Source organism: Narcine bancroftii, chromosome 4 (genome assembly GCF_036971445.1).
Source record: "Narcine bancroftii isolate sNarBan1 chromosome 4, sNarBan1.hap1, whole genome shotgun sequence".
Lineage (NCBI taxonomy): Eukaryota > Metazoa > Chordata > Chondrichthyes > Torpediniformes > Narcinidae > Narcine > Narcine bancroftii.
Window position 1 is genome coordinate 100,787,356 of NC_091472.1, and position 22,394 is coordinate 100,809,749.

General features: G+C 40.3%; 1 protein-coding gene across 1 annotated transcript in view; it reads left to right on the top strand.

The window, feature by feature from the left end:
- Positions 1-22,079, top strand: part of cga (glycoprotein hormones, alpha polypeptide) — a 46,250-nt gene extending 24,171 nt beyond the window's left edge. Inside the window, exons 3-5 of the mRNA XM_069930412.1 lie at positions 354-462; positions 14,500-14,684; positions 20,273-22,079. Coding sequence (XP_069786513.1) covers positions 354-462; positions 14,500-14,684; positions 20,273-20,350 — 372 coding nt within the window. The 3' untranslated portion in view covers positions 20,351-22,079. The remainder of the gene's footprint in view (positions 1-353; positions 463-14,499; positions 14,685-20,272) is intronic.
- The last annotated feature ends 315 nt before the right edge of the window (positions 22,080-22,394 follow it).

Consider the following 22,394-nt stretch of genomic DNA (forward strand, 5'->3'; position numbering starts at 1 on the left):
GGGAAATCCCACTTTGCATTCATTCTATGTTCACTCTTAATGAACAGAAGACATTTTCAGTCCAGTCATTTTACGCTGTGCCAAAGAACCATTCAGTGATTATTTTATGTCTACAGCTGTCACCATTGAATTTTGCACATAGTGGACACTCAGCCACACATCCCTGATATTTGCTAGCTATTTCAACCAGAAAATCGCATGCACTTTCTTGTGTTTGAAAAGCAATGTTCCCTGACAACATTGTGACATATACAAAATACCAGTACGGATGGCTTAGTAGATTTTAGGTTGATTTCATTATGTGAAAAAGTAATCATGGTAATTATTTTTCATGGTTGTTATTTATCTTTTAGTCTGTTGACAAGATGCTTGATTACGTGAAATGTGGTGCACTGGTCCTCGTTCTTCTCATGGTGGAGCACAGCTTTCATTCCCTCCTTGAGGTGGAAGCTGCAACAGGGGGTGAGTATCACCATGAGTTCACATGAACAGCAAGTGGTTGTGTTAAGCCAGCATCTGAAGGAACATTCATTTAAGATATTAGAAAAGCAAATGACTAGAAAGCTAGCACTGACAACCTCCTGCAGCAGTTACAGGAGATGCATTCACTTTGGGCCAGAACTTGCTGGGAAATATTCACTAATTGCACATCAAATTTGGGATTTCTGTGTGATCATTGAAGTTCCAACAACATCATATTAGACCCAATCACTTGCAGAAAGCCTTTTTCAGATTTCAGATTTAGATTTCAGCTTTATTGTCAGAGTACATAATGACATCACATACAACCTTGATTATTTTTCCAGTGGGCAAGGCACAACTACCACTTATCGGTAATTTAAAAAAAACTGTACACAATGTACAGATGTTAACATATGATAATTAATGTAAACAAACTGTGCAATGCAGAGAGAATTTTAAAAAATCAATAAAGTGCACAAGTTAGAGTCCTTAAATGAGTCCCTGGTTGAGTTTGTTGTTGAGGAGTCTGATGGTGGATGGATAGCAGCTGTTCCTAAACCTGATGGTATGATTCTTATGGAACCTTTTCCTCTTTCCTGATGGCAGCAGCGATAACAGAGAGTGTACTGGGTGGTATGGATCCTTGATGATTACTGCTGCTCTCTGATGGCAGTTTTCCCTGTTGAATTTCTCAATAGTGGGGAGGTTTTGCCTGTAATGTCCTGAGCAGTGTCCATTACTCAGGGGTATTGGTGTCCCCTACTCAGGGGTATTGGTGTCCCCATACCAGACCATGGTGCAGCTGGTCAGCACACTTTCCACCACACATCTATAGAAATTTACTATGATTTCTGGTGTCATACCAAACCTTTGTAAACTCCTGAGGAAGTAAAGGTGCTGACGAGCTTTCTTTACGATGCCATTATTGTGTTGGGTCCAGGAAAGATCCTCCAAGATCGTGACTCCCAAGAACAAATTTGCTCTCCCTTTCCAACTCTCATCCCCCAATGATCACTGGATCATATACCTCTGCTTTTCCCTTCCTGATGTCAACAATTACCTCCTTAGTTTTGGTGATATTGGGTGCAAGGTTGATGTTGGTGCCACTTAGCCAAATTTTCAATCTCCCTCTTTTATGCTGACTCATCACCTTTCTTTATACAATCACTGTCGTCAGCAAATTTCTAGATGGTGCTATTGTCGTATTGAGCCACATAGTTGTAGGTGTAAACTGAGTAGAACAGGGAGCTAATAACGCAGCCCTATGGTGATCTGGTGCTGCTGGAGATTGTGGAGAAGAAGTTCTTACCAATCCTCACTGACTGTGGCCTGTAGGTGAGGAAATGCAGGATCCAATTACACAGTTGGGTGTTGAGTCCCAGGTCTTGGAGTTTGCTAATCAGTTTTGAGGGAATGATTGTGTTAAATGCCAATGAGTATCCTGATGAATGCATTTTTGCTGTCAGGAGTTCCAAGGCTTTGGGTAGAGCCAGTGAGATGGCATTCATGACACTGCTCAGACAGAATCTGATATGCTTCAACACTAGGCTTTCAAAACACATCATCATTGTTGATCTATGTGCTACTGGTCGATAGTCATTAAGGCAGATTACTACACTCATGTTGGGCACAGGTATGATTGACTCCTGAGATGTTGAAGATTATCCATGAATACTTTGGTAAATTGCTCGGCACAGATTTTTAATACTCGGCCAGGTACTCCATCCGGACCAGATGCTTTCCTTGGATTCACTCTCCTGAATCCAGCACACGCATCATCGTTGGATAGGATGGGATGTGGGAGTGCGGAGGTGTGGCTCTTCGCTGTTAAGGTGGTCAAATCAGGTGTAGAAGACATTGAATTCCTCTGGGAGTGAAGCTTTGCCATCTGCCTCTACACCAGATTTGGTTTTGTAGCTCGTTGTGTCATTTAGACTCTGCCACAGCTGTTGGGTTTTCATTAATATTTGGGGGTATATCAACACTGCAAGAATTTTCCTTAAAGGTTAGTCTAGATGTAGCCTAACAAACACATGGGATTGTCCCTGTAGTCAATTGGAAAATTCACAATCTCTGAATCTCTTAAAATCTTCAGGTCAAAACCCAGACAAAATAAAACTCATTGCTATTATCACCCACAGCCCTTCCTCAACTGACAGATTGAATAGCACCTGGAAAGAGGAGAGAAGGTAATAAAGGCACAGAATGTACTCCATGTTCAGTGGATTGAGTCTGGCGCAGATGGTTAGTGAAGCAGCTAATGGTGACTTCATCCTCATGAACCCAATGCTCACAGATCTAGCATTTATTCTCCCTATTAATAACCATTGCACAATCCTTGTGGAGACAATATTCCAAACATTTCACTGGGACATACTGCATCATTTTGTGTAGCATAGCCACCATGATAAATGGGATGAATTTTAGAACAGCTTTGGGGGATCAGATTGAGAAATTTGTTAGGTCAGTGAAACATCACTGGCAACAGATATGGAGAAATTCTGCCTGGCCTGCAGGAAAAAGATGCTCAGATTTATACATGATGTTATGTCTGACAATAAATTTAAACAAAGTTTTTGAACTTTGAATCACGGAAATGGAGTCTCACCAATTATTTGAGGTGGAAAGGATAGCATGTACAGACATGTCAGAGGTCACAAGGATCAACTGGGATTATACTCTCACTGAAAAATCATTTCTCCGCTTTTACTTCTCCAGAGAAAACTCCAACGTGCTTAGACTCCTCCTAAAAGTTATTACCCCCTCAATTCAGAGGGTCAACCTTGAAAATCTCTTGTACTTTCCTAAATGTCTCACTATATCATGGAATACAGCAACCAGGAATGCATTAATTTAGAAATGAACTCAGGATTATTATTTAATTAGGGTGGCATGGTTAGAAAAGTGGTTTGCACAATGCTATTACAGTGCCAGAGACCTGGGTTCAAATCTGCTGCTGTCTGAAAGGAGTTTTTATGTTCTCCCCATGTCAGCATGGATTTCCTCTAGGTGCTCTGGTTTTTTCCCACCCTTCAAAACATATGGGTATTGGAGGTTTAATTGGGGTATTTGGGCAGCATGGGCTTGTGGGTTGGAAGCGCCTGTTCTACAGCACAGAAACAGGCCTTTTGCCAAAGTTGTCTGTGCAATGAAACTAGTTCTATTTGCCTGCATTCAGCACTTATCTCTCTCAACCTTTCCTGTCCATATACCTGTCAAAATGTCTTAAACATTACAGTCGACTGCTTCCTCTGGCAGCTTGTGCTACATGATGTTGGAACATTTACCCTTTTAATTCTCTCCTTTATCACACTGGAGTCTTTTTTTGTCCATGAAATGTCACCACCTCCATCTACCAGTGTGGACCAGATCACATTTAAATTATGACCCAAATGCAAATCGTACTAAAAAAAATCTGATTAATGGGAATCATGAAATCATGGCTTGGTAGTCCAGATTTTCTCCGCCCACCTCTTCTTACAGAGCTGGGTCCATACCCTGGATTTTGTCGACAGTTTTTTTCCCTTCCCCCCCACCCACCTTGCCCTTTCAGACAGTGAATTCTAGGCCCTCTGATTTTTTTTTCTCAACCCTCCCTTCCAATCTTTCTCTCAATTACTTTAATTAATACCTTTTTTTAAAAAAAAACCTCATTGCTAAGGGAAATACAACCTTCCTATTTCATGTCTGCTGTTTTAACCATCATTTTGACCATTGAGTATGAATATACACTGTTCCTCACCATCCCCTTTTATTGTGTACTTCTTTCCCTTTTTGCACCACACCAAATATATCACCTCACACTTCTCTGGAATAAATTTAATTTACCACTTTCTTCTCAAATGGCCTGATATCTCTTTCTTCCTGCAGTTTAAAAATTTCCTTCTGATTGGAAACTGCTTCTTTATCAACACATTGATGAGGCCAAACTTGGAGAATTGTGTACAGTTTTTGTCACCCATCTAGGGCAAAGATATCAATAAGATTGAAAGAATGCAGAGAAAATTTACAAGGATTTTGCTGGGACTTGAAGAGCTGAGTTATAGGGAAATATTGAATAGGTTAGGACTTTATTTCCTGTACCATCGAAAAATGAGGGGAGATTTGACAGAAGAGTATGAGGGGTATAAATAGGGTAAATGCAAACAGGCTTTTTCTACTGAAGTTGGCTGAGGGAAGAACTAGTGGACATGGGTTAAAGATGAAAGGTGAAATGTTTAAAGGGAGAATTAAACATTAAAGCATTACAGCACTGTACAGGCCCTTTGGCCCTCCCTGTTGTGCCAAACCATATAAAAGTGCTAAACCTCTCTACTCTATAACCCTCTACTTTCCTTTCATCCATGTGATGGTCTTTTAAAAGCCCCTAATGTTTCAGCCTCTACCACGACTCCTGGCAAGGCATTCCAGGCCTCAACAACTCTATATATATATATATATATATATATATATATGGCTTGGCTTCGTGGACGAAGATTTATGGAGGGGTAAATGTCCACTTCAGCTGCAGGCTCGTTTGTGGCTGACAAGTCCGATGCGGGACAGGCAGACACGGTTGCAGGGGAAAATTGGTTGGTTGGTGTTGGGTTTTTCCTCCTTTGTCTTTTGTCAGTAAGTTGGGCTCTGCGGTCTTCTTCAAAGGAGGTTGCTGCCCGCCGAACTGTGAGGCACCAAGATGCACGGCTTGAGGTGATATCAGCCCACTGGCGGTGGTCAATGTGGCAGGCACCAAGAGATTTCTTTAGGCAGTCCTTGTACCTCTTCTTTGGTGCACCTCTGTCACGGTGGCCAGTGGAGAGCTCACCATATAACACGATCTTGGGAAGGCGATGGTCCTCCATTCTGGAGACATGACCTACCCAGCGCAGTTGGATCTTCAACAGCGTGGATTCGATGCTGTCGGCCTCTGCCATCTCGAGTACTTCGATGTTAGGGATGAAGTCGCTCTAATGAATGTTAAGGATGGAGCGGAGACAACGCTGGTGGAAGCGTTCTAGGAGCCGTAGGTGGTGCCGGTATATATATATATATATATATATATATATATATATATAAAACATAGCCCTGATGTCTCCCTTGTACTTCCCTCCCTTAATCTTATACAAATGTCCCATAGTGGTTGTTATTCCCACCCTAGGAAACGGGTATTGGCTGTTCAACCTATCTATGCCTTTTGTAATTTTGTAGACCTTGATCAAGTCCCCTCTCATCCTTCTACATTCTGAAGAGAAAAATCCCAGCTTTGCCATCCTTGCCTAATAAGACATGCCCTCAAATCCAGGCAACATCGTGGTAAATTTCCTCTGCACCCTTTCCATTAGCCTCCACATCCTTTCTATAATGAGGCAACCAGAATGGGTCACAATACTCCAAATGTGGTTTCACCAAAGACCAATAAAGCTGCAACATGACTTCTCTACTCTTATATACAATCCCTCTATTAATGAAGCCCAGAATCCCATAGGCTTTTTAAACTATCCTATCAACCTGAGCAACTACCTTGAGGGATGTATGGACATGAACCCCAAGATCCCTTTATTCATCCACGCTCTTAATTAACCGACCATTAACCCTGTACTCAGCTTGTGTTTGTCCTGCCAAAATGTACCACCTCCCACTTGCCCGATTGAATTCTTTTTGCCATTTTTCTGCCCAGCGTTACATCCTGTCTATGTCCTCTTGCAACCTCTGACAACCTTCAGCTCCATCTACAATCTTCATGTCATCCGCAAACTTACTCACGCAACCTTCTGTATCATCCAGATCAATTATAAAAATCAGGAAGAGCAAGGGACTGAGAACTGATCCCTGTGGCACTCCACTAGTCACTGCCCTCCATGCAGAGTACCTCCCTTCCTGCAAGTCAATTTTTTGTCTAGACAGCCAAGGTTCCATTGATCCCATGCCTCTTGACCTTCCGGGTGAATCTTTTGTGGGAAACCTTATCAAACACCTTACTGAAATCCATATAGACCACACCTACTCCCCTACCCTCATCAATTTCTTTCATCACTTCCTCAAATAACTAAATTAGGCTCATGAGGCACCACCTTCCCTTGACAAAGCCATGCTGACTATTCTTGAGTAAATTATACCTCTCCAAATCCTGGTAGATCCTATCCTTAAGAATCCTTTCCAATAGTTTACACACCCCTGACATGAGGCTCGCCGGTCTATAATTCCCAGGATTCTCTTTATTACCTTTTTTAAAACAAAGGGACTACATTTGCCATTTCCCAATCCTCTGGCCCCTCCCCTGTAGTCAAAGAGGATTCAAAGACCATAGCTAATGTTCCATAAATTTCTTCTCTTCCCTCCCACAGCAACCTAGGGTATATTTCATCCGGCCCCAAGGATGACCTAACACTTCCTCTTCCATAATCACCACATTGTCCAGCACATAGTCCTGCTCTATTTCAACTTCATCGTGATCAAGGTCCTTTTCTATTATAAATACTGATGCATAGTATTCATTCAGGACCTCCCCTACTTCCTCCGCTTCCAGGCACATGTTACCTCTTTTAGTGGTCCTAACTTCACTTTCGTCATCTTTCTATTTTTTTACATACACATAGAATATCTTGGGGTTATCCTTAATCCTACCTGCCAAGGCCCTTTCATGCCCCCTTTGATCTCTCCTAATTTTGTTCTTCACCTCCTTCCCAGCTTCTATACATTTCTCATGAGCCCTACCATGCTTTCAATATCTAACATAGGCTTGCTTCTTCCTCTCTTCAAGTTGCCTTACCTGTTTTGTCATCCACGGTTCCCTTTTTTCCTTGTCCTAGTGGGACAAACCTATCCTGGACCCAACTCAATTGGTCCATTAACTTCCTCTACATTACTTCTGTGCTCTTCCCCTTGAACATCTCTTTACAATTAATATTCCATAGTTCCTGCCTAATCCTTTCATAAATAGCTCTTCCCCAGTTAATCACTCTCCTATTTAGCCTGAGTTTGTCCTTTTCTATAGCTATACTGAAACTAAAGGAGTTGTGATCACTTTCACCAAAGTGCTCCCCCACCAAGAGATCTACCACTTGACCCGGTTCATTACCCAGCACCAGATCCAGTATGCCCTCTCCTCTCATTGGCCTGTCTTGATACTGTGTCAAGAATCCTTGAACACGCCTAACAAATTCAGCTCCATCTTTCCCCTTTGCAGACAGAAGGTCCCAGTCAATATTAGGGAAGTTAAAACCTCCCATACTACAATCCTGTATTTCCTGCACCAATCTAAAATCTGCCTGCTTATCTGTTCCTCAGTGTCCGGGAATACTCCCTTCCTATTTCTGATTTCCACCCATACTGACTCAATGGGCTCACCTTCCTCAGTGTCCTCCTTCTGTACAGCTGTGATACTATCTTTGAGCAACAATGCCACTCCCCCCTTCTTCTTCCTCCCCTCCTATTTTTTTTTTTAAATAGCTATACCCTGGTATCTGCATCATCCAATCCTGTCCTTCCTCCAACCAGGTTTCAGTAATGGCTACAACATCATAGTTCCATGGACTGATCCAAGCTCTAAGTTCATCCCCTTTATTCCTTATATTCCCAACATTGAAATAGACTGGTTGCATTTATGATTTGCCGCTTTCCTGACTTTCCTCAGCTTAGGATTCATAGCATCTAGCTTTTGTCCTACTACCCTAGTCTCTGCATTCACGATATGCTTCCCACCCCCCTACCTAACTAGTTAAAACCCTCCCCAACAGCTCTAGCAAACCCTCCTGCCAGGATATTTGTCCCCTTCCAGATCAGGTGCAGCTCATCCTTTTTATAGAGGTCTGACCTTCCCCAGAAGTGATCACAATGATCTAGAAATCTGAAGCCCAGACCCCTGCACCAACTCTTCATCACCTAGAACTTTCTATTAGTACCCTGTCTGAAGGCATAGGCAGCAATCCTGAGATTACCATCCTTAAGGTCCTGGCTTTTAACTTCCTACCTAATTCCCTAAATTCCCTCTTGAGGACCTCATCTCTACTCCTAGCTATGTCATTAGTCTCCACGTGGACCACAACATCTAGCTGTTCCCTTCCATAAGGCTGTGGAGACATCCCTGATCCTGGCACCTGGGAGGCAACAAATCAACCGGGATTCTCGATGCATTCCAACAAACTTCCTGTCTGCCCTCCTAACCAGCGAGCCCTCCCCTTCTGAGCTGAGGTGCCAGAGCCTCTGTGCCGGAGACTTGACCGTCTCAACTTATCCCTGGTAGATCCTCCCCACCAACAGTATCCAAAACAACATACCTGTTGTCGGTGGAAACGTCCATGGCGGGGGGGTGGGGGGGGGGGAAGCTTCATCACTCAGAGGGTGGTGAGAATGTGGAATGAGTTGCCCTCAGAGTTGGTGAATGTGTGATTGATTTTGACATTTAAGAGAAGATTGAATAGGTACATGAATGGGAGGGAAATGGTCCGATTGCAGGTCGATGGCACTAGGTGGAATAAAGAGTTCAGCACGTACTAGGTAGGCCAAAGGATCTGTTTCTGTGCTGTAGTGGATCTTTGCATTCCTAATTGAGTTTCAAGTCATTAGTGTGTACAACCAAAAGCAAGTGACAGGGAACCAAGTACAGTATTAAATATCTTGGTGTGATCTGTTCATCGTTGATTGGAGCTTTCTTGATGAATGCATTGTTCCCTTCACCAAAAGGCTGCATTGACAGAAATAAAATATAAAGACTCTGTTATATCTGTGCATTTCTGGATAGTGAAATTTGGAGGATTCCTGTTCAACAAAATTTTCCTGGGGCTAGTCTTGTTCCTCTCTTTTGATAAGTCTCTAGATATCATTTGCAGTGACAGTACGGTCTAGCATTCAATAAACTATTTTGTTCATGTACTGGAAAATCTTAACAGCACTATCCTAATTTCTGATATCAGCACAGAAAAAATCCTTTCAGCCCACAATATTTGTGCTGATCAAGACACCAAATTTAACTGCAGATGATCCCTATCCCTTCATTCCCTTCACATTGACACGCAGATCTCAATGTCTCTTAATTGACACCATCAAAGCTGTTTGCATCTTTTCCCTGGCAGCCTGTGATCTAATAATTTTTTTCATTGCACTTCCATGACTGGGGTCCAAAACCAGGGTCATAAATATAAAATTGCTGCTGACAAGTAAGAAACTCTGGAACATTTTTCTTTACTTAAGGAATGATTCAAATTTGCTATCACTTGAAATGTATTTAAGAACACCTCAATTTTTATTTGTTCATTTTTCATGGTGTGGATATTGTTGGCATTAATCTCCGTCCCTGATTGCCCATGCTGGTAGTGAATGGCTACCTTCATGACTTGGTGCTGGTCCTCTTTTTAAGTAGTGGGTTCATGGATGTGGACTTAGGAACAGTAAAGGACCCTAACTATATGTCTGTGGTGTGCATTTTGGAAGGTACAGTCAGTCGTGTGGTCATGATCCAGCTGCCCTACCTGCCTCAGGTAATGGTTTCGGGAAGTGCTGTTGGAGTGGACGAGGTTGGCATTGAGGTTGGCACTTGGAGAAATTGAATATCAGGAGGGAATAGGGCTACTTTGCCTTCAAGTATTTGAAATAAGAAGATATTCATATAATATAAAGGTGAAATAGAGTAGGCAGAAGCATAAACTGAATAAACTCTTAACGTGATTAGTGCAGCAATTAGACGGTTACTATGACAGCGCTAGCAACCCAGGTTAGAATCCAGCACCTGTGTCTGATGGATTTTCTCTGGGTACTCCGGTCTCCTCCAAAGCATACAGGGAAGTAGGTTAATTTGGATGTATTTTAATGGATGAGTTTAAATGGCTGAAATTGGCTTCCACCATGTTGAAAATAACAAAATTTAAAAATTAAACTAATTGAATGGAACACTAGTTGAATGGTTAAGCAGCTAACAGAGAGGAGGATGCTCCAAGAACATTTCATCCTCACTGAGGCAGGTGAGGGTAGGGTGGTTGACATTGTCAATAAACACTGTATAATGAATTATGTTCATTAGAAGGAATCGATAGATCAAAAGGCAGTTCATCACATTCCCAAGAGCAATGGGAGGTAGGCAATAATTATTAACCTTGCCACCAACACCATATTCCAGTAAATAAATTAAGTACAATCTATTTCTATAGCCCTGATCAAAATGTTTGGCCGTCTGCTAATCCTCTTAGGACATAAAATAAACAACAAAGGAACAGACCATTCTGTGATGAAAATGATGTCCAAATCAAACTAAAACTCTACTACTTACACCTGGTAGATATCTCTCCATCTCCTTCATATTGATGTGTTTATCTAGGAAACCTCTTAAGCACCACTATTGTAGCTGCTTTCACCACTATTCCTGGCAGCCCGTTCCAGGCAACCATTCTCTATGCAAAAGTCTTGTCCCATACATCTCCTTTAAGCTCCCTCCCATTACACTGAATGTATGGCCTTTTGTGTATGGGACTTTTACCCTGGGAAAAAGATTCTGACTGTCCACTGTATAATGCCTCTCATGATTTTATAAGCTTCTATTAGGTTCCCCCCCCTCCCCCCCCCACTTTCCCAGCCTCCTACACTCCAGGGAAAGCAATCCCATTATGTCTAACCTCTCCCCATAACTTATACCCTCTAAACTAGGTAACATCATGGCAAATCTCTTCTATACCTCCAAAGCCTCTACAATTTGTCTGTAATGAGGCAATCAGAATTGCACATGGCAATCCAAGTGTGGCCTGACCAAAAGTTTATATAGGATTCTGCCCAATGAAGCCTAGCATGCCATATGCTTCTTTACCACTCGATCTACTGGTGTGGCCACTTACAAAAAGCTATGAAGCTGAACCCCAGATTCCTCCTCATATCAATGCTTTTAAGATCTCTGCCATTATCTGTATACATTCCAAAGTGTAACACTTGTCCTGATTAAACTCCATCTGCCATTTCTCTGCCATTATCTATACCTGATCTATATCCTCTTGTATTTTTTGATAGCCCTCAACACTGTCCACAATTCCACCAATTTTTGTATCATCTGCAACTTACTAACCCACCCACTGACTTTATATCGGGGTAAAAGTGTCATATACTCAAGGCCGTACATTTAAGGTGAGGTGGAGGAAGCTTAAGGGAGATGTATGGGACAGATATTTTACACAGAGAGTGTAGGTGCCTCAAATGGGTTGCAGGGAGCAGTGATGGTAGCAGATGCAATAGCATTTAAGAGGCATGAATAGGAAGGGGATGAAGGGATATCTATCAGGTGCAAGCAGCTGAGTTTAAGTTTGATTTGGGCATCATGTTTGGCACAGACTCATGGGCTAAAGGTTTTGTTCCTGTGCTGTACTGTTCGATATATACATAGTGCTTGAAATTCTGGGAACAGCCTGCTCAGTGTAGTCCAAGTTCCCCAGCTTTGTTTCAGATGTAGCTTTATGTAGCTCAATGTCATTCCAAAAGTCTCTGACACAAAAATGTTACCCAGGCACCAAAGTGGCTATGCTCAGTGTTACGAGCCCAGAGGGCCCCAAAACCCAGCAGCAATAGATATTCACCAAGACAAAAGGTTACTTAAACAAAAGTTGCTTTTAATTATCTTTAAACATGGAAACTGAATCACACTTTAATTTATCACTATTAAAGAAGGTTAGAGAAGGCAATAAGCCATTGGAATATAAGGGACAAAAAATTTTTTTTTTTACCCAGACATAAGCTTCTAACTTTTAAAGAAGAGGAAGGAATTCAACATGGCAAAAACAATCTTATGGAAGAAAGGTATTAAGACATCCAGCAGTACTCAAAGTATTTATTCCTGGGGAACAGAATAGACTGTTCTCGTACCCAAAGAAAGCCCAAGAATTTGCTGAACATTTGCAGGACAGGAGAAGAGAGGAGGAGGAGGAGTGACAAGAAGGAAGACCGGCAAGAAAATATACAAAAATATGTAAAGATATAAAATAAAGATAATGTATATATAAAGATTTAAAGATGGATAAGAGAAGGGGAAGAAGGGAAAAAAAGAGAGAGCTTTGTTATATGTATAGGAAAATAGTGTTCTCTGGGGGGGGCTGGGGGGGAGAATAATGGTCACTGTGAAATCGGTTGACACTCGCGAGTAAGTTCGCAAACTGAATGGAAAGGGGAGTTGTGGTTGCCGTCAAGGGACAAGGGGCAATCCAAGGAGGGGAGGTTCATTTGGGGTTAAAGGGTTATTGCTTGTGGGGATTGTTGGGGTATTTCATGTCTTAAGTGTGTTGTCATACATTGAGATTAAAAAGGAAAACTTAAAAAAACAGTAATGAAAAAAAAGGGGATGGAGGTGGTGAAGAGGCAGAAAAGAAGTGAAAATAAAGATCTAAGATGGCCATAAACATAAACGGAATATATAACCAAGTTTAAGTGTATCTCATTGGAAAAAAAAAAATCACACATAATTTAAAAGACAAAGTTACAATGTTTGAAAAAACCTGGAAACCATTTATGGAACATAACAGAAGAGCAGGCCTTGGACCACCACCATCCAAAATGATAAGAAGATAAACATGATCAGATTTAATGAGTATAAGTAGATGATATGTCTTTTTTGTTTGTATTCCTTTTGTATAAAGATATTGTATTTTATATGTTCAATATTTACTGTTTTTGGAGGGGAGTGGGAAGGGGAAGGGAGGGATGGGGGAAAAAGATAAAATATCAATGAATATTTAAAGGGATGCATCTGTAAATATATTGGTTGATATGGTTCATAGTGTGATAAATAAAGAATTACAAAAAAAACCTATCACTATTAACTTAACCAACCCAACCTAACCCCCTTCTAATTCTAAACGCATATGTTTGTAATGTGTATGTAAGTTCAGAAAAGTTATTTGATTCACAGTACAATCTCACTTCTCATTCCTCCAAGTTCACTGGTTGCAGGCAATTCTTATTCTGTGCACAGAATTTAACATTTATGAAGTCACCAGGCTTTGTTGCTTGAAAGGTAAATGGTTACCGCTCAGGAAGGTTCTTGTCGGTTTTCAGAGATAGATTTGTTGTTCACTGGACACCCACAACTTATTCCTTGTAACCAGCAACTTCAGTGTCTTGCCGAAGAAACGTGCCCCATCAGGGTTCTCCAGATGATAACCTCTTTCTTTCAGGTCACCATAGAGTTCCTTTTTGTTTCTCTTATTTCAAGTGAAACATTAGGCAGCCTGTCTTCTCCTCTTGCATGAACCACAAGGGCTTTGACCAGGCTGAACTAAGCACTCACAACCTGTCTTCCAAATGGGGTTTTCCACCAGCTTGCTAGCTTGACCTGTTCCAGTCCCAGCTGTTGTTACTGACTGTAAAACTGCAGAACTGAATTCTCTCTCTCTCTCTCTCTCTCTCTCTCTCTCTCTCTCTCTCTCTCTCTCTCTCTCTCTCTCTCTCTCAGAAATCCTGTTTTACTCTCTGCTTGCAAAACCACATGACCCTCTTAGAACAGCAAGTTCCACTCCAGACAGCCTGCGGCTCTGAGTTCTTTCATCTGTTGCCTTTTTGTAAACAACAATCCATTAGTGAAGTCTCTTGGGCACTCTCCAAAGCTTTTGCAAAGGCTCTGGGGCTGTTGTGTCTAGCATGAGCAGATCTCCAGTATTTTAAATGAGATCTGTTTGAAAGTGTTTGTATGTGACCTACACTAACAACCCTTCCCCAATTTATCTCCCAAAATCATATCTACATACAATATAAACACAACATAATCTGTAACATCAGTAATCTATAGGAAATGTTCATTATTTTTTTTTCACTCACAAAAAGTTTTGTAATTCATTAAAATTTTCATTTTTAGTTTTGCTCATGGTAAATTTCAGAGCAGGTACATTTACATACATTATTAAGGAATGCTTAACTTACTCCGATGGGATAAGATATATAAAGAGTAGCTTGGCTTGTTATGGTCTTTGATACAAGCATTACTAAATTAATTGCTTATTTTATGATCTTAGGTCAATGCATTATGTTTGTAGAGGTAACATTTGTGGGTTGTGCTTTATCAGGAAGATTCATGTGTTCTATTCTCTCTCCCCAAAGGGTGCCCAGACTGTAGGCTGAAGGTGAATATTCGTTTCTCAAGACCAGGGATGCCCATTTTCCAGTGTAAAGGCTGTTGCTTTTCTCGTGCTTATCCAACACCAATGAGGTCCAAGCAAACAATGCTGGTTCCCAAGAACATCACTTCAGAGGCGACATGCTGCGTGGCTAAATTATTTTCCAGGGTAAGAGTTTTAGAGAAAGTAGAAAGCCTTCTTTCAAGAAATGAATTTGGCAGTGAAAATGAAAGTGCACTCCATTTTTTATCCCAAACAAATTGAGCACCAAATAACATAATTATCTGCTCAATATTGTAATCTAAAGAAAGATGTTGGTTTTGATTTCTAAAAATGTTTACACTCAGATGCTGATTCTAGCCATTAAAACCCATGTCACCCAATTACAACCAATTAACCTACCAACCCCATACATTTTTGGTGGGGAGCACCCAGAGAAAACCTACACAGGTCATGGGGAGAACCTACAAACTCCCAGCGCAAGATTTAAACCTGATTAGTAGCTATTATAGCGTTGTGCTAAACACTATGCCAACTGTGCCACCCTGGTTTATACAGGAAATTGTCATAGATCCCTATTACCCTTTTGGAAAGTTATGGGATTTTGTCATACATTGATTACTGTGAACTGGATAGAAACAGTGCAAGCGTTTAATTCAAAACTTAACCTCAACGAGCTAGTATATGTGAAACCTAGGTCCCAACAATAGATTTCAGGTATGCTGTTTTTGGATAATGTAGAGCAGACTGTACTCCCTTTGACCTATTGAGAGTTGAATTCTTCTATCCTTCACTACATAAGACATAAATGTGGAACAAATGTCATTACTGTTACTTATCCTTCCTGATCACACAGCTGCTGTCCCTTTCTTGTACTCTTGTTTCTTCCATCACATTTCTCCCCATCACCATCTACCACTATCTCTCATTGCATTTTTCCCATGATGTGACTCTTTCCCATGTGTTTTAAACCATTGATATTACATTTCTCCTTGGTTTTAACCACCACCTACAGTGCCTTCCATAATGTTTGGGACAAAACACTTTTTTTCCCTTTATTTGGTGCTGTGCTCCACTGCTTTGCATTTGAAATCTAGCAATTCACATGTAATTAAAGTGCACATTCCAGATTTTATCCAAAATTATTTGAAAAATTTTAGTTTGACCATGTAGAAATTACAGCTCTTTTTAAACCTAGTTCCTTCATTTCAGGATGCTGTAATGTTTGGGATATTTCTCTTTGAAAGTGTTTGTAATTATTGTTCTCAAATTAGGCATGTTTAATTGCTTCATTTGTGCAAGTCTAAGAGAGCTAGGCTTCCTTCCAAGATTTTGATCACCTTTGGAGTCTGCAGTTGCCATTTTTCAACGTGAGGACCAGCGTGTCCCAATAAAAGTCAAAAAAGCCCTTATGAGGCTGTAAACAAAGCATAAAAGAGAAAGAGACATCACCCAAACCTTAGGGTTAACAAAATCATCTGTTTGGAACATCATTAAGAGGAAAGAGCGTATTGGTAAACTCAGTAATTGCAGAGCGACTGGTGGGCCAAGGAAGACCCCCACTGCTGATGAAAGAAGAATTCTCATCATAATGAAGAAAAATCCCTAAACTCCTGTCCAACAGATCACTCTTCAGGAGGCAGGAGTAGATGTGCCAAAGACTACTGTCCATAGAAGACTTCATGAACAGAAATACTGAGGCTACACTGCAAGATGCAAACCATGGGCAGTTCCTTACGCCTCCACACTTTGCTCTTGACATCATTCTTTTATAGGTTAATCTTGGTCTCATCAGTCCACAAGACCTTTTCCAGAATTCTGCAGGCTCTTTTAAATACTTCTTAGCAAACTGTAATCTGGTCATCCTTTCTGAGGCTAGTGTTTTGCATTGATGCATTAATCCTGCACTAATCCCAACCCATTCTGCCTATGTTGTTTTCAAATTCCACCTTCCAATCCTACTAGTCGCGCAGCACTAGAGGCAGTTTACAGTAGCCAATTAACCTGCTAACCACTGATTACAGAGTTAAAAAGCAAACTTTACATCGGCAGCACCAGTATTTAGGATCGAACCTGGGTTGCTGGAGCTGTGAGACAATAGCTGGCTGCAACACACTGCAAATGATGTAAAGTACTTTGGCCAGCCATACTTCAGGCTCTTTGAATAGACCTCTTTTATGTCTTTGATTGGACCCATCTTTCTTCCTGATATCCCTTTACTATTCACACATATTCAATGGGTTTGTATCCCATATTATGTTTACTTTCGGACTATTCCCATATTTTCTCTTCTTTTAGTTCCTTTACTAGTTCTCTAGTTCATAGGAAAGGTTTAGAGAGATATGGGCTGAATTCAGGCAAACAAGACTAGCTCGTTCAGCATAGACAAGGGTCCACTTCTGTGTTGTGAAATTCTGACCTCAAAACCCCTCCTTGCCCTTTTGATTAAATCAAGCTTGAGACAGTGTGCACCTCATGTTCACTCTGCCCAGATCAAATAGCCATAGTTACCTTTGAGACCCCCATAGCCCAGTTGAGCTGGAGGTTTTGCTACACTGAGGTGGAAAATTTTTTCAATGGTGACCAGGTTTCAGGTGGTGGATCCTGGTTCAATCCCCAGGGAAGGTGTTGACAGCATTTCCACTATTTAATTATTGATTGGAAGCATGTAAAATGGTCAAAATAGGTTTGTGATTAAAAATAGCAAATATTTAAAAAATAGTAAAATTTAAAAATTAAAACTACACTTTGCTGATATAAAATAATATTAATTGAAACAAATCTAAAACAAACCAAATGGAAGAAGCTGGAAGATAACAGAAGGGCCAGATGTGAGACTATCTGTTCCTTAACTCAATGAGACTGGCTTCCTCTCGCATCTGACCATCAGGGTGATCATGGCTTTCCTGCTACAGTGCTCAGTCAGAGGCTAGGGTTTTGCTCTCAAAAAAGTAGATCTCACCAATGGTTTTCTTCTGAACCTCTGACAAAAGGAAAGCATGTTTTGGCCTACTGTTACTATCCAACTCCATACTGGGATAATTAAAGCCTCTTTTAGTACTATTCTATCTTTCTTTGGCTTGGCTTCGCGGACGAAGATTTATGGAGGGGGTAAAAAGTCCACGTCAGCTGCAGGCTCGTTTGTGGCTGACAAGTCCGATGTGGGACAGGCAGACATGGTTGCAGCGGTTGCAGGGGAAAATTGGTTGGTTGGGGTTGGGTGTTGGGTTTTTCCTCCTTTTTATACCTTTGTATACCTCTGAAATGTCCCTGCTCAATATCCTGTTACGAACTAACAACTTTCCCAATTATTTTGGGGACCAAAGGGACTTTGTTAGCACTAATACAAGAACAGCAATAGAAAATTCACCAAAATAATAGTTTTTAAATTAAACTATTAACAAAATAATATTTCTTAATTATCTCTAAACTTACTTAACTCCAAATTTAAACCCACCATGCGCAAAATGTAACTATGTATGTGTGTATAATTAAAGTCCCATTCTGCAAAGTCAATCTTTAAAAGTTCAGCATCAATTTAGTTTTCCTTGAAGGTCTAAAATTCTCAGTTCAGAGATAATTATAAAGCACTTTTAAACATTGTATCTTCAGGCTTTTTTTTACTCACAATGTGGCAATTTTCTTCCACGATGAATTCACAAACCCAGACAAGGGTTAAACGAAGTGACCATACAAAAATAGACCCATCAGAAATCTGTCCTCTTTTCCAAAGAGACACCGAAATGGTCTTCATTATTTCATAAGCCACTGATTCTGTGTTCCATTTTCACCAGGAGTAACAGACCAACAGCACCAATTCTGGTTACTATAACTCAACCCTGACTTTCACAAGGTTTCAACCCCTGTATGTCACAGAGTTTTGACTTCTGTATTCTCCAAACTGAACTCTTCCAAAACTGAACTCGAAGTCTCTGAATTCAGTAATATATTTCTCCAAATCATGTGACCATAACATCATCACTGATGTGAGCCCCAATTCTTTGAAACCACATGACCATCAGTTTTACTTCTACCAAAATTATGTTCCTTTTTCAAAACCATTCCATATCTATAACAACCTCTGACCTCATACCTGTTCAAGTCTTGTGGCTTTGATTAAAAGCAGATGGCTTCCTTCATCAGCTCTTAAATAATTAAGACCCTCTTGAAATCCATCAGCTCTGTCTGTCCCAGAAAATGTCAACTCCAAGAATGAACACTCTTCTCTGACAAAAATGGTTCTATATAAATGTGCTGTGACCTGTACGTGACCATGTACCAACCCACAGCTAACTCATTAATAATACAGATACAATATTCCAACTCTATAATTTACTTTATGAAGGCATTTTTTATAAAATATAGTTTAACATTAAATTAAAAGTTCACGCAAATCCATTACAATTCTTTCAACTGTTGATAGATTAGTCCTAGTAGTGTCTCTATTGCTCTTTATATCTAATTTAACTGGTTCCATCCTTGATTGTTCCTGGATACCCTCTCTCCAAATTGCAATCAATGCTGCAACTATTCCCTTCATTGCACCTTGAATATTTAGTGGGAAATTCCACCATTTTGTTCAGCTTGGATTCCATTAATGGATTCCATTGTCCTGTCTAATTCATCCTGCAACTCACTAACCTTGCTTAATACACTGTGATTATGTACATTCACTGTAAACCATCTTGAGTTCTGTGTACACTCATTGGCACGGTCCTGTTTAATTCGTACTATTTCCTGCTCTGGAGATTATTACCTCTCCCGTTCGTTATGTACATTTTTTCTGTTTGCTGTATTTTATTTGATCTTGCTACCTGGGCCAGAGTAGATGCCATGTTTCATTAACAAGGTAATTATGCTGGTACTTTCATCCTGGTTGTTTATAACATTGTTATCAGAAAAGATATCAATAAGATTGAATGACTGAAGAGAAGATAATACAAAGATGTTTCTGGATCTTGAGGAACTGAGTGTCAGGGAAAGATCAAACAGGTTAGGACTATTCCCTGGAATCCAGAAGATTGCGGAGAGATTTGATAGAGGCATAAAATTATGAGGGGTATAGATACAGTCTTTTTATACTGAGGTTAGGAGAAACAAGAACTAGGGGAGTTGGGTTAAAGGTGAAATGCTAAATGGGTGGATTAAACAGAAACGTCTTCACACAGAGTGGTGAGAATGTGGAATGAGCTGCCAGCTGAGGTTGTGAATGTAGGCTTGATTTTGACATTTAAGTAAAATTTGGATGGGTACATGGATGGGAAGGATATGGTGGGGGGGGGGGGCGGTTTGATCCGGGTGCAGATAAATGGTACTATGGAGAATAATAGTATGGTAAAGACAGTTTCAGTGCTGTTGTGTTCTGTAGTTCAATATCCTATTCTTTCTCTGGTTACCCTTTTGTTCTTAACATATTTGAGATACGTAAGTATATACTTAAGTATATACTAATATATGTCGCCCTTTCATGTCTGCCAAAGCCATCTTAAAACCACTTTTAGTCCTCCTTATTTTCCTCTCCACTGTGCGCCTACAATGAGCTGGTAAAACTCCTTGTTGAAGTTTCCATTCAAATTATGATATCTAGTGAGCTCCTGAAAAGTGAGGATTGGTTGATTGAGGAAAGCAAACAATCTGGAGAGGAGAGAGTGCCAGAGGACAAACAGCTGACTGACAGCTTCTCTATCTTGTTCAAGAACATATATATGTATGTATGTTAGATATTGCCATGACACTTTTATTTCTTAATATTTTAGGTGATCTTAATGGGAAATATGAAGATTGAAAATCATACAGATTGTCACTGTAGCACATGTTACTATCACAAGTCCTAAAATCAGAAAATACACACTAAAGAAAGTATAGAAACTGAATGTGTTTTTCAATGGTTCATGCCAACAGTCATTTAACATTATTAGCCTTTCAACTGTGCAACTGACAAACAGTAGCAAATAGCTTTATCTTCTCCAGACTTATTTAGATCATTTCACAATATCACCACTTCTTGCCTTTCAATTAAACACTTCAGGAGGGGGAGTGCAATTGATGCCTTGTCCGCAGAGGTAAAGACCTGCAGAAGAGTAGGCCCCTTGTGATTTTCTCTATTGCACATCCAGTTCCATTGATTTCAGAGGATCTGAGTTTCCAGAGAGGAGCACAGCCTGAGTATGCTCAGTCTGATCAGGCGAGGGCAAACTTCTCATGAAACCAACTTAATTTCAACTTCCAACCAAAGTTTCTACTCAGATACCGTATTCAGAAATTGCGAACATTTTAGAACCTTTATAAAGAATCAGGCTCCTTTATCTTTCCCTGTTGATAGCTCCCAGTGCTACATCAAGAATAAAGTTGCAGTGGCATCAAACTTACTTTTCATGATGCAATAAAGAGAAAGAAAAGAGTTGGGGCACTGAGGGAGGAGGAAGAACTAGTGAATGCAGAGGAGCAAGAGGAGAAGCAGATGAAGGGCAATACGATGAAGGACCATCTTCTTAAAAGGAATTCAAGTGTAGATTATGTCTATTGAGCCTCTGTAGAAAATCAAAAAACAGATACTGACTTAAACTAAATGAGAAACAGTTTTCCAAAATCTGCATCCCATACCTCACAACTGGATCAGCAACAATTTGTACATGAGGGTCACCAAAGACTGACACACCCATCCCAAGGAACACAAGAGCACTAAGGGGCAGTGACAAGTGGGGTAATGCAGTGAATCCAAGCGTCATCCTTGCTCCACATGGTTAAGCCATGATGGCATTACAAACCAAGTCGTCATCCAAGACTAACTTGCTTTGACTGCTGTAAAAGAACAACATGGGGGTGTGTGTGTGTGTGTGTGAGGGGGTGGGTGGAATTTGGGAGGAAGAGAGGAGTATTGGCCTAGATTTTTGGACTGTAGTGATGGCAAACAAGTGTCTTCTCCACAATTAGTTTGAAAATCTGACAACAACATTGCCATTTTCACATATGTATTTTAATGTAGAATTCTCAAACCTGCTATCGGTAATTCATGCCTCAGGCTGTGCTGCTTGCAGCCTTCTCCATTGAAATCATTTGAACTGATGTGAATTTCTGAAAGTAATATGTGGTTTCAGGTGCAGACTGTCCCTGGATAACAAAGGGTTTCTGTCATTATAGATGTCCTATAGTCAATTTTGCCATTAAGAAAATATCCCAAATCACTCGATTCATAACCACATCTCCATAGTATTGTAATAATTGGAATCAAAAGCATGTAAGACTGACAAAAAAATCTACTACTAAAGGTGGAGAGAGGAAACTAATTAAGCTGTGCATAAGAACAAATATGTATATGTAATTCAAATGTTTGAATTGAATTTGTTGATGGGAACTCTTTCCTATTTATGAGTGTCCCGAGTCAAGTGTTCATTACTCAGGTACAGCCTGTATTTACTATAAATTGCCCTGAAAATCTAATGTTTTCTTACATTATTATTTATTATTAATTATTGCACCTGATCCAAAATATGTACGTAAATTCCTACATGAATATCCAGAATGATTTCACTATAGTTCACCATTTATTCATGATGTTTTTAGCTTGGCCTTTAATCTCATGTGTGTTATGTATCATGCATACAAAGTTGATTAAAAATACTTCCTGATGTCTGGTCTTTGGGAGTTCTTCAAAGGTTCTGTTCAGGTTTTTTCAACTAACAGGATAAAAAAGTAATAACTTCCTTATATAAGATGCAGGAAGTAATGGCTAATGTCTTCATGTATTTTATGAAGCCATACAGCATTGTCACAGTCCCCCAAGTCTCCTCTGAGCACAAAGCACCCATTTGTTCTAAAAAAAATTCATTCTCCCCACGTTGCCATCAGCTCCTCCCAAATTTGAAGTAATATTACAGT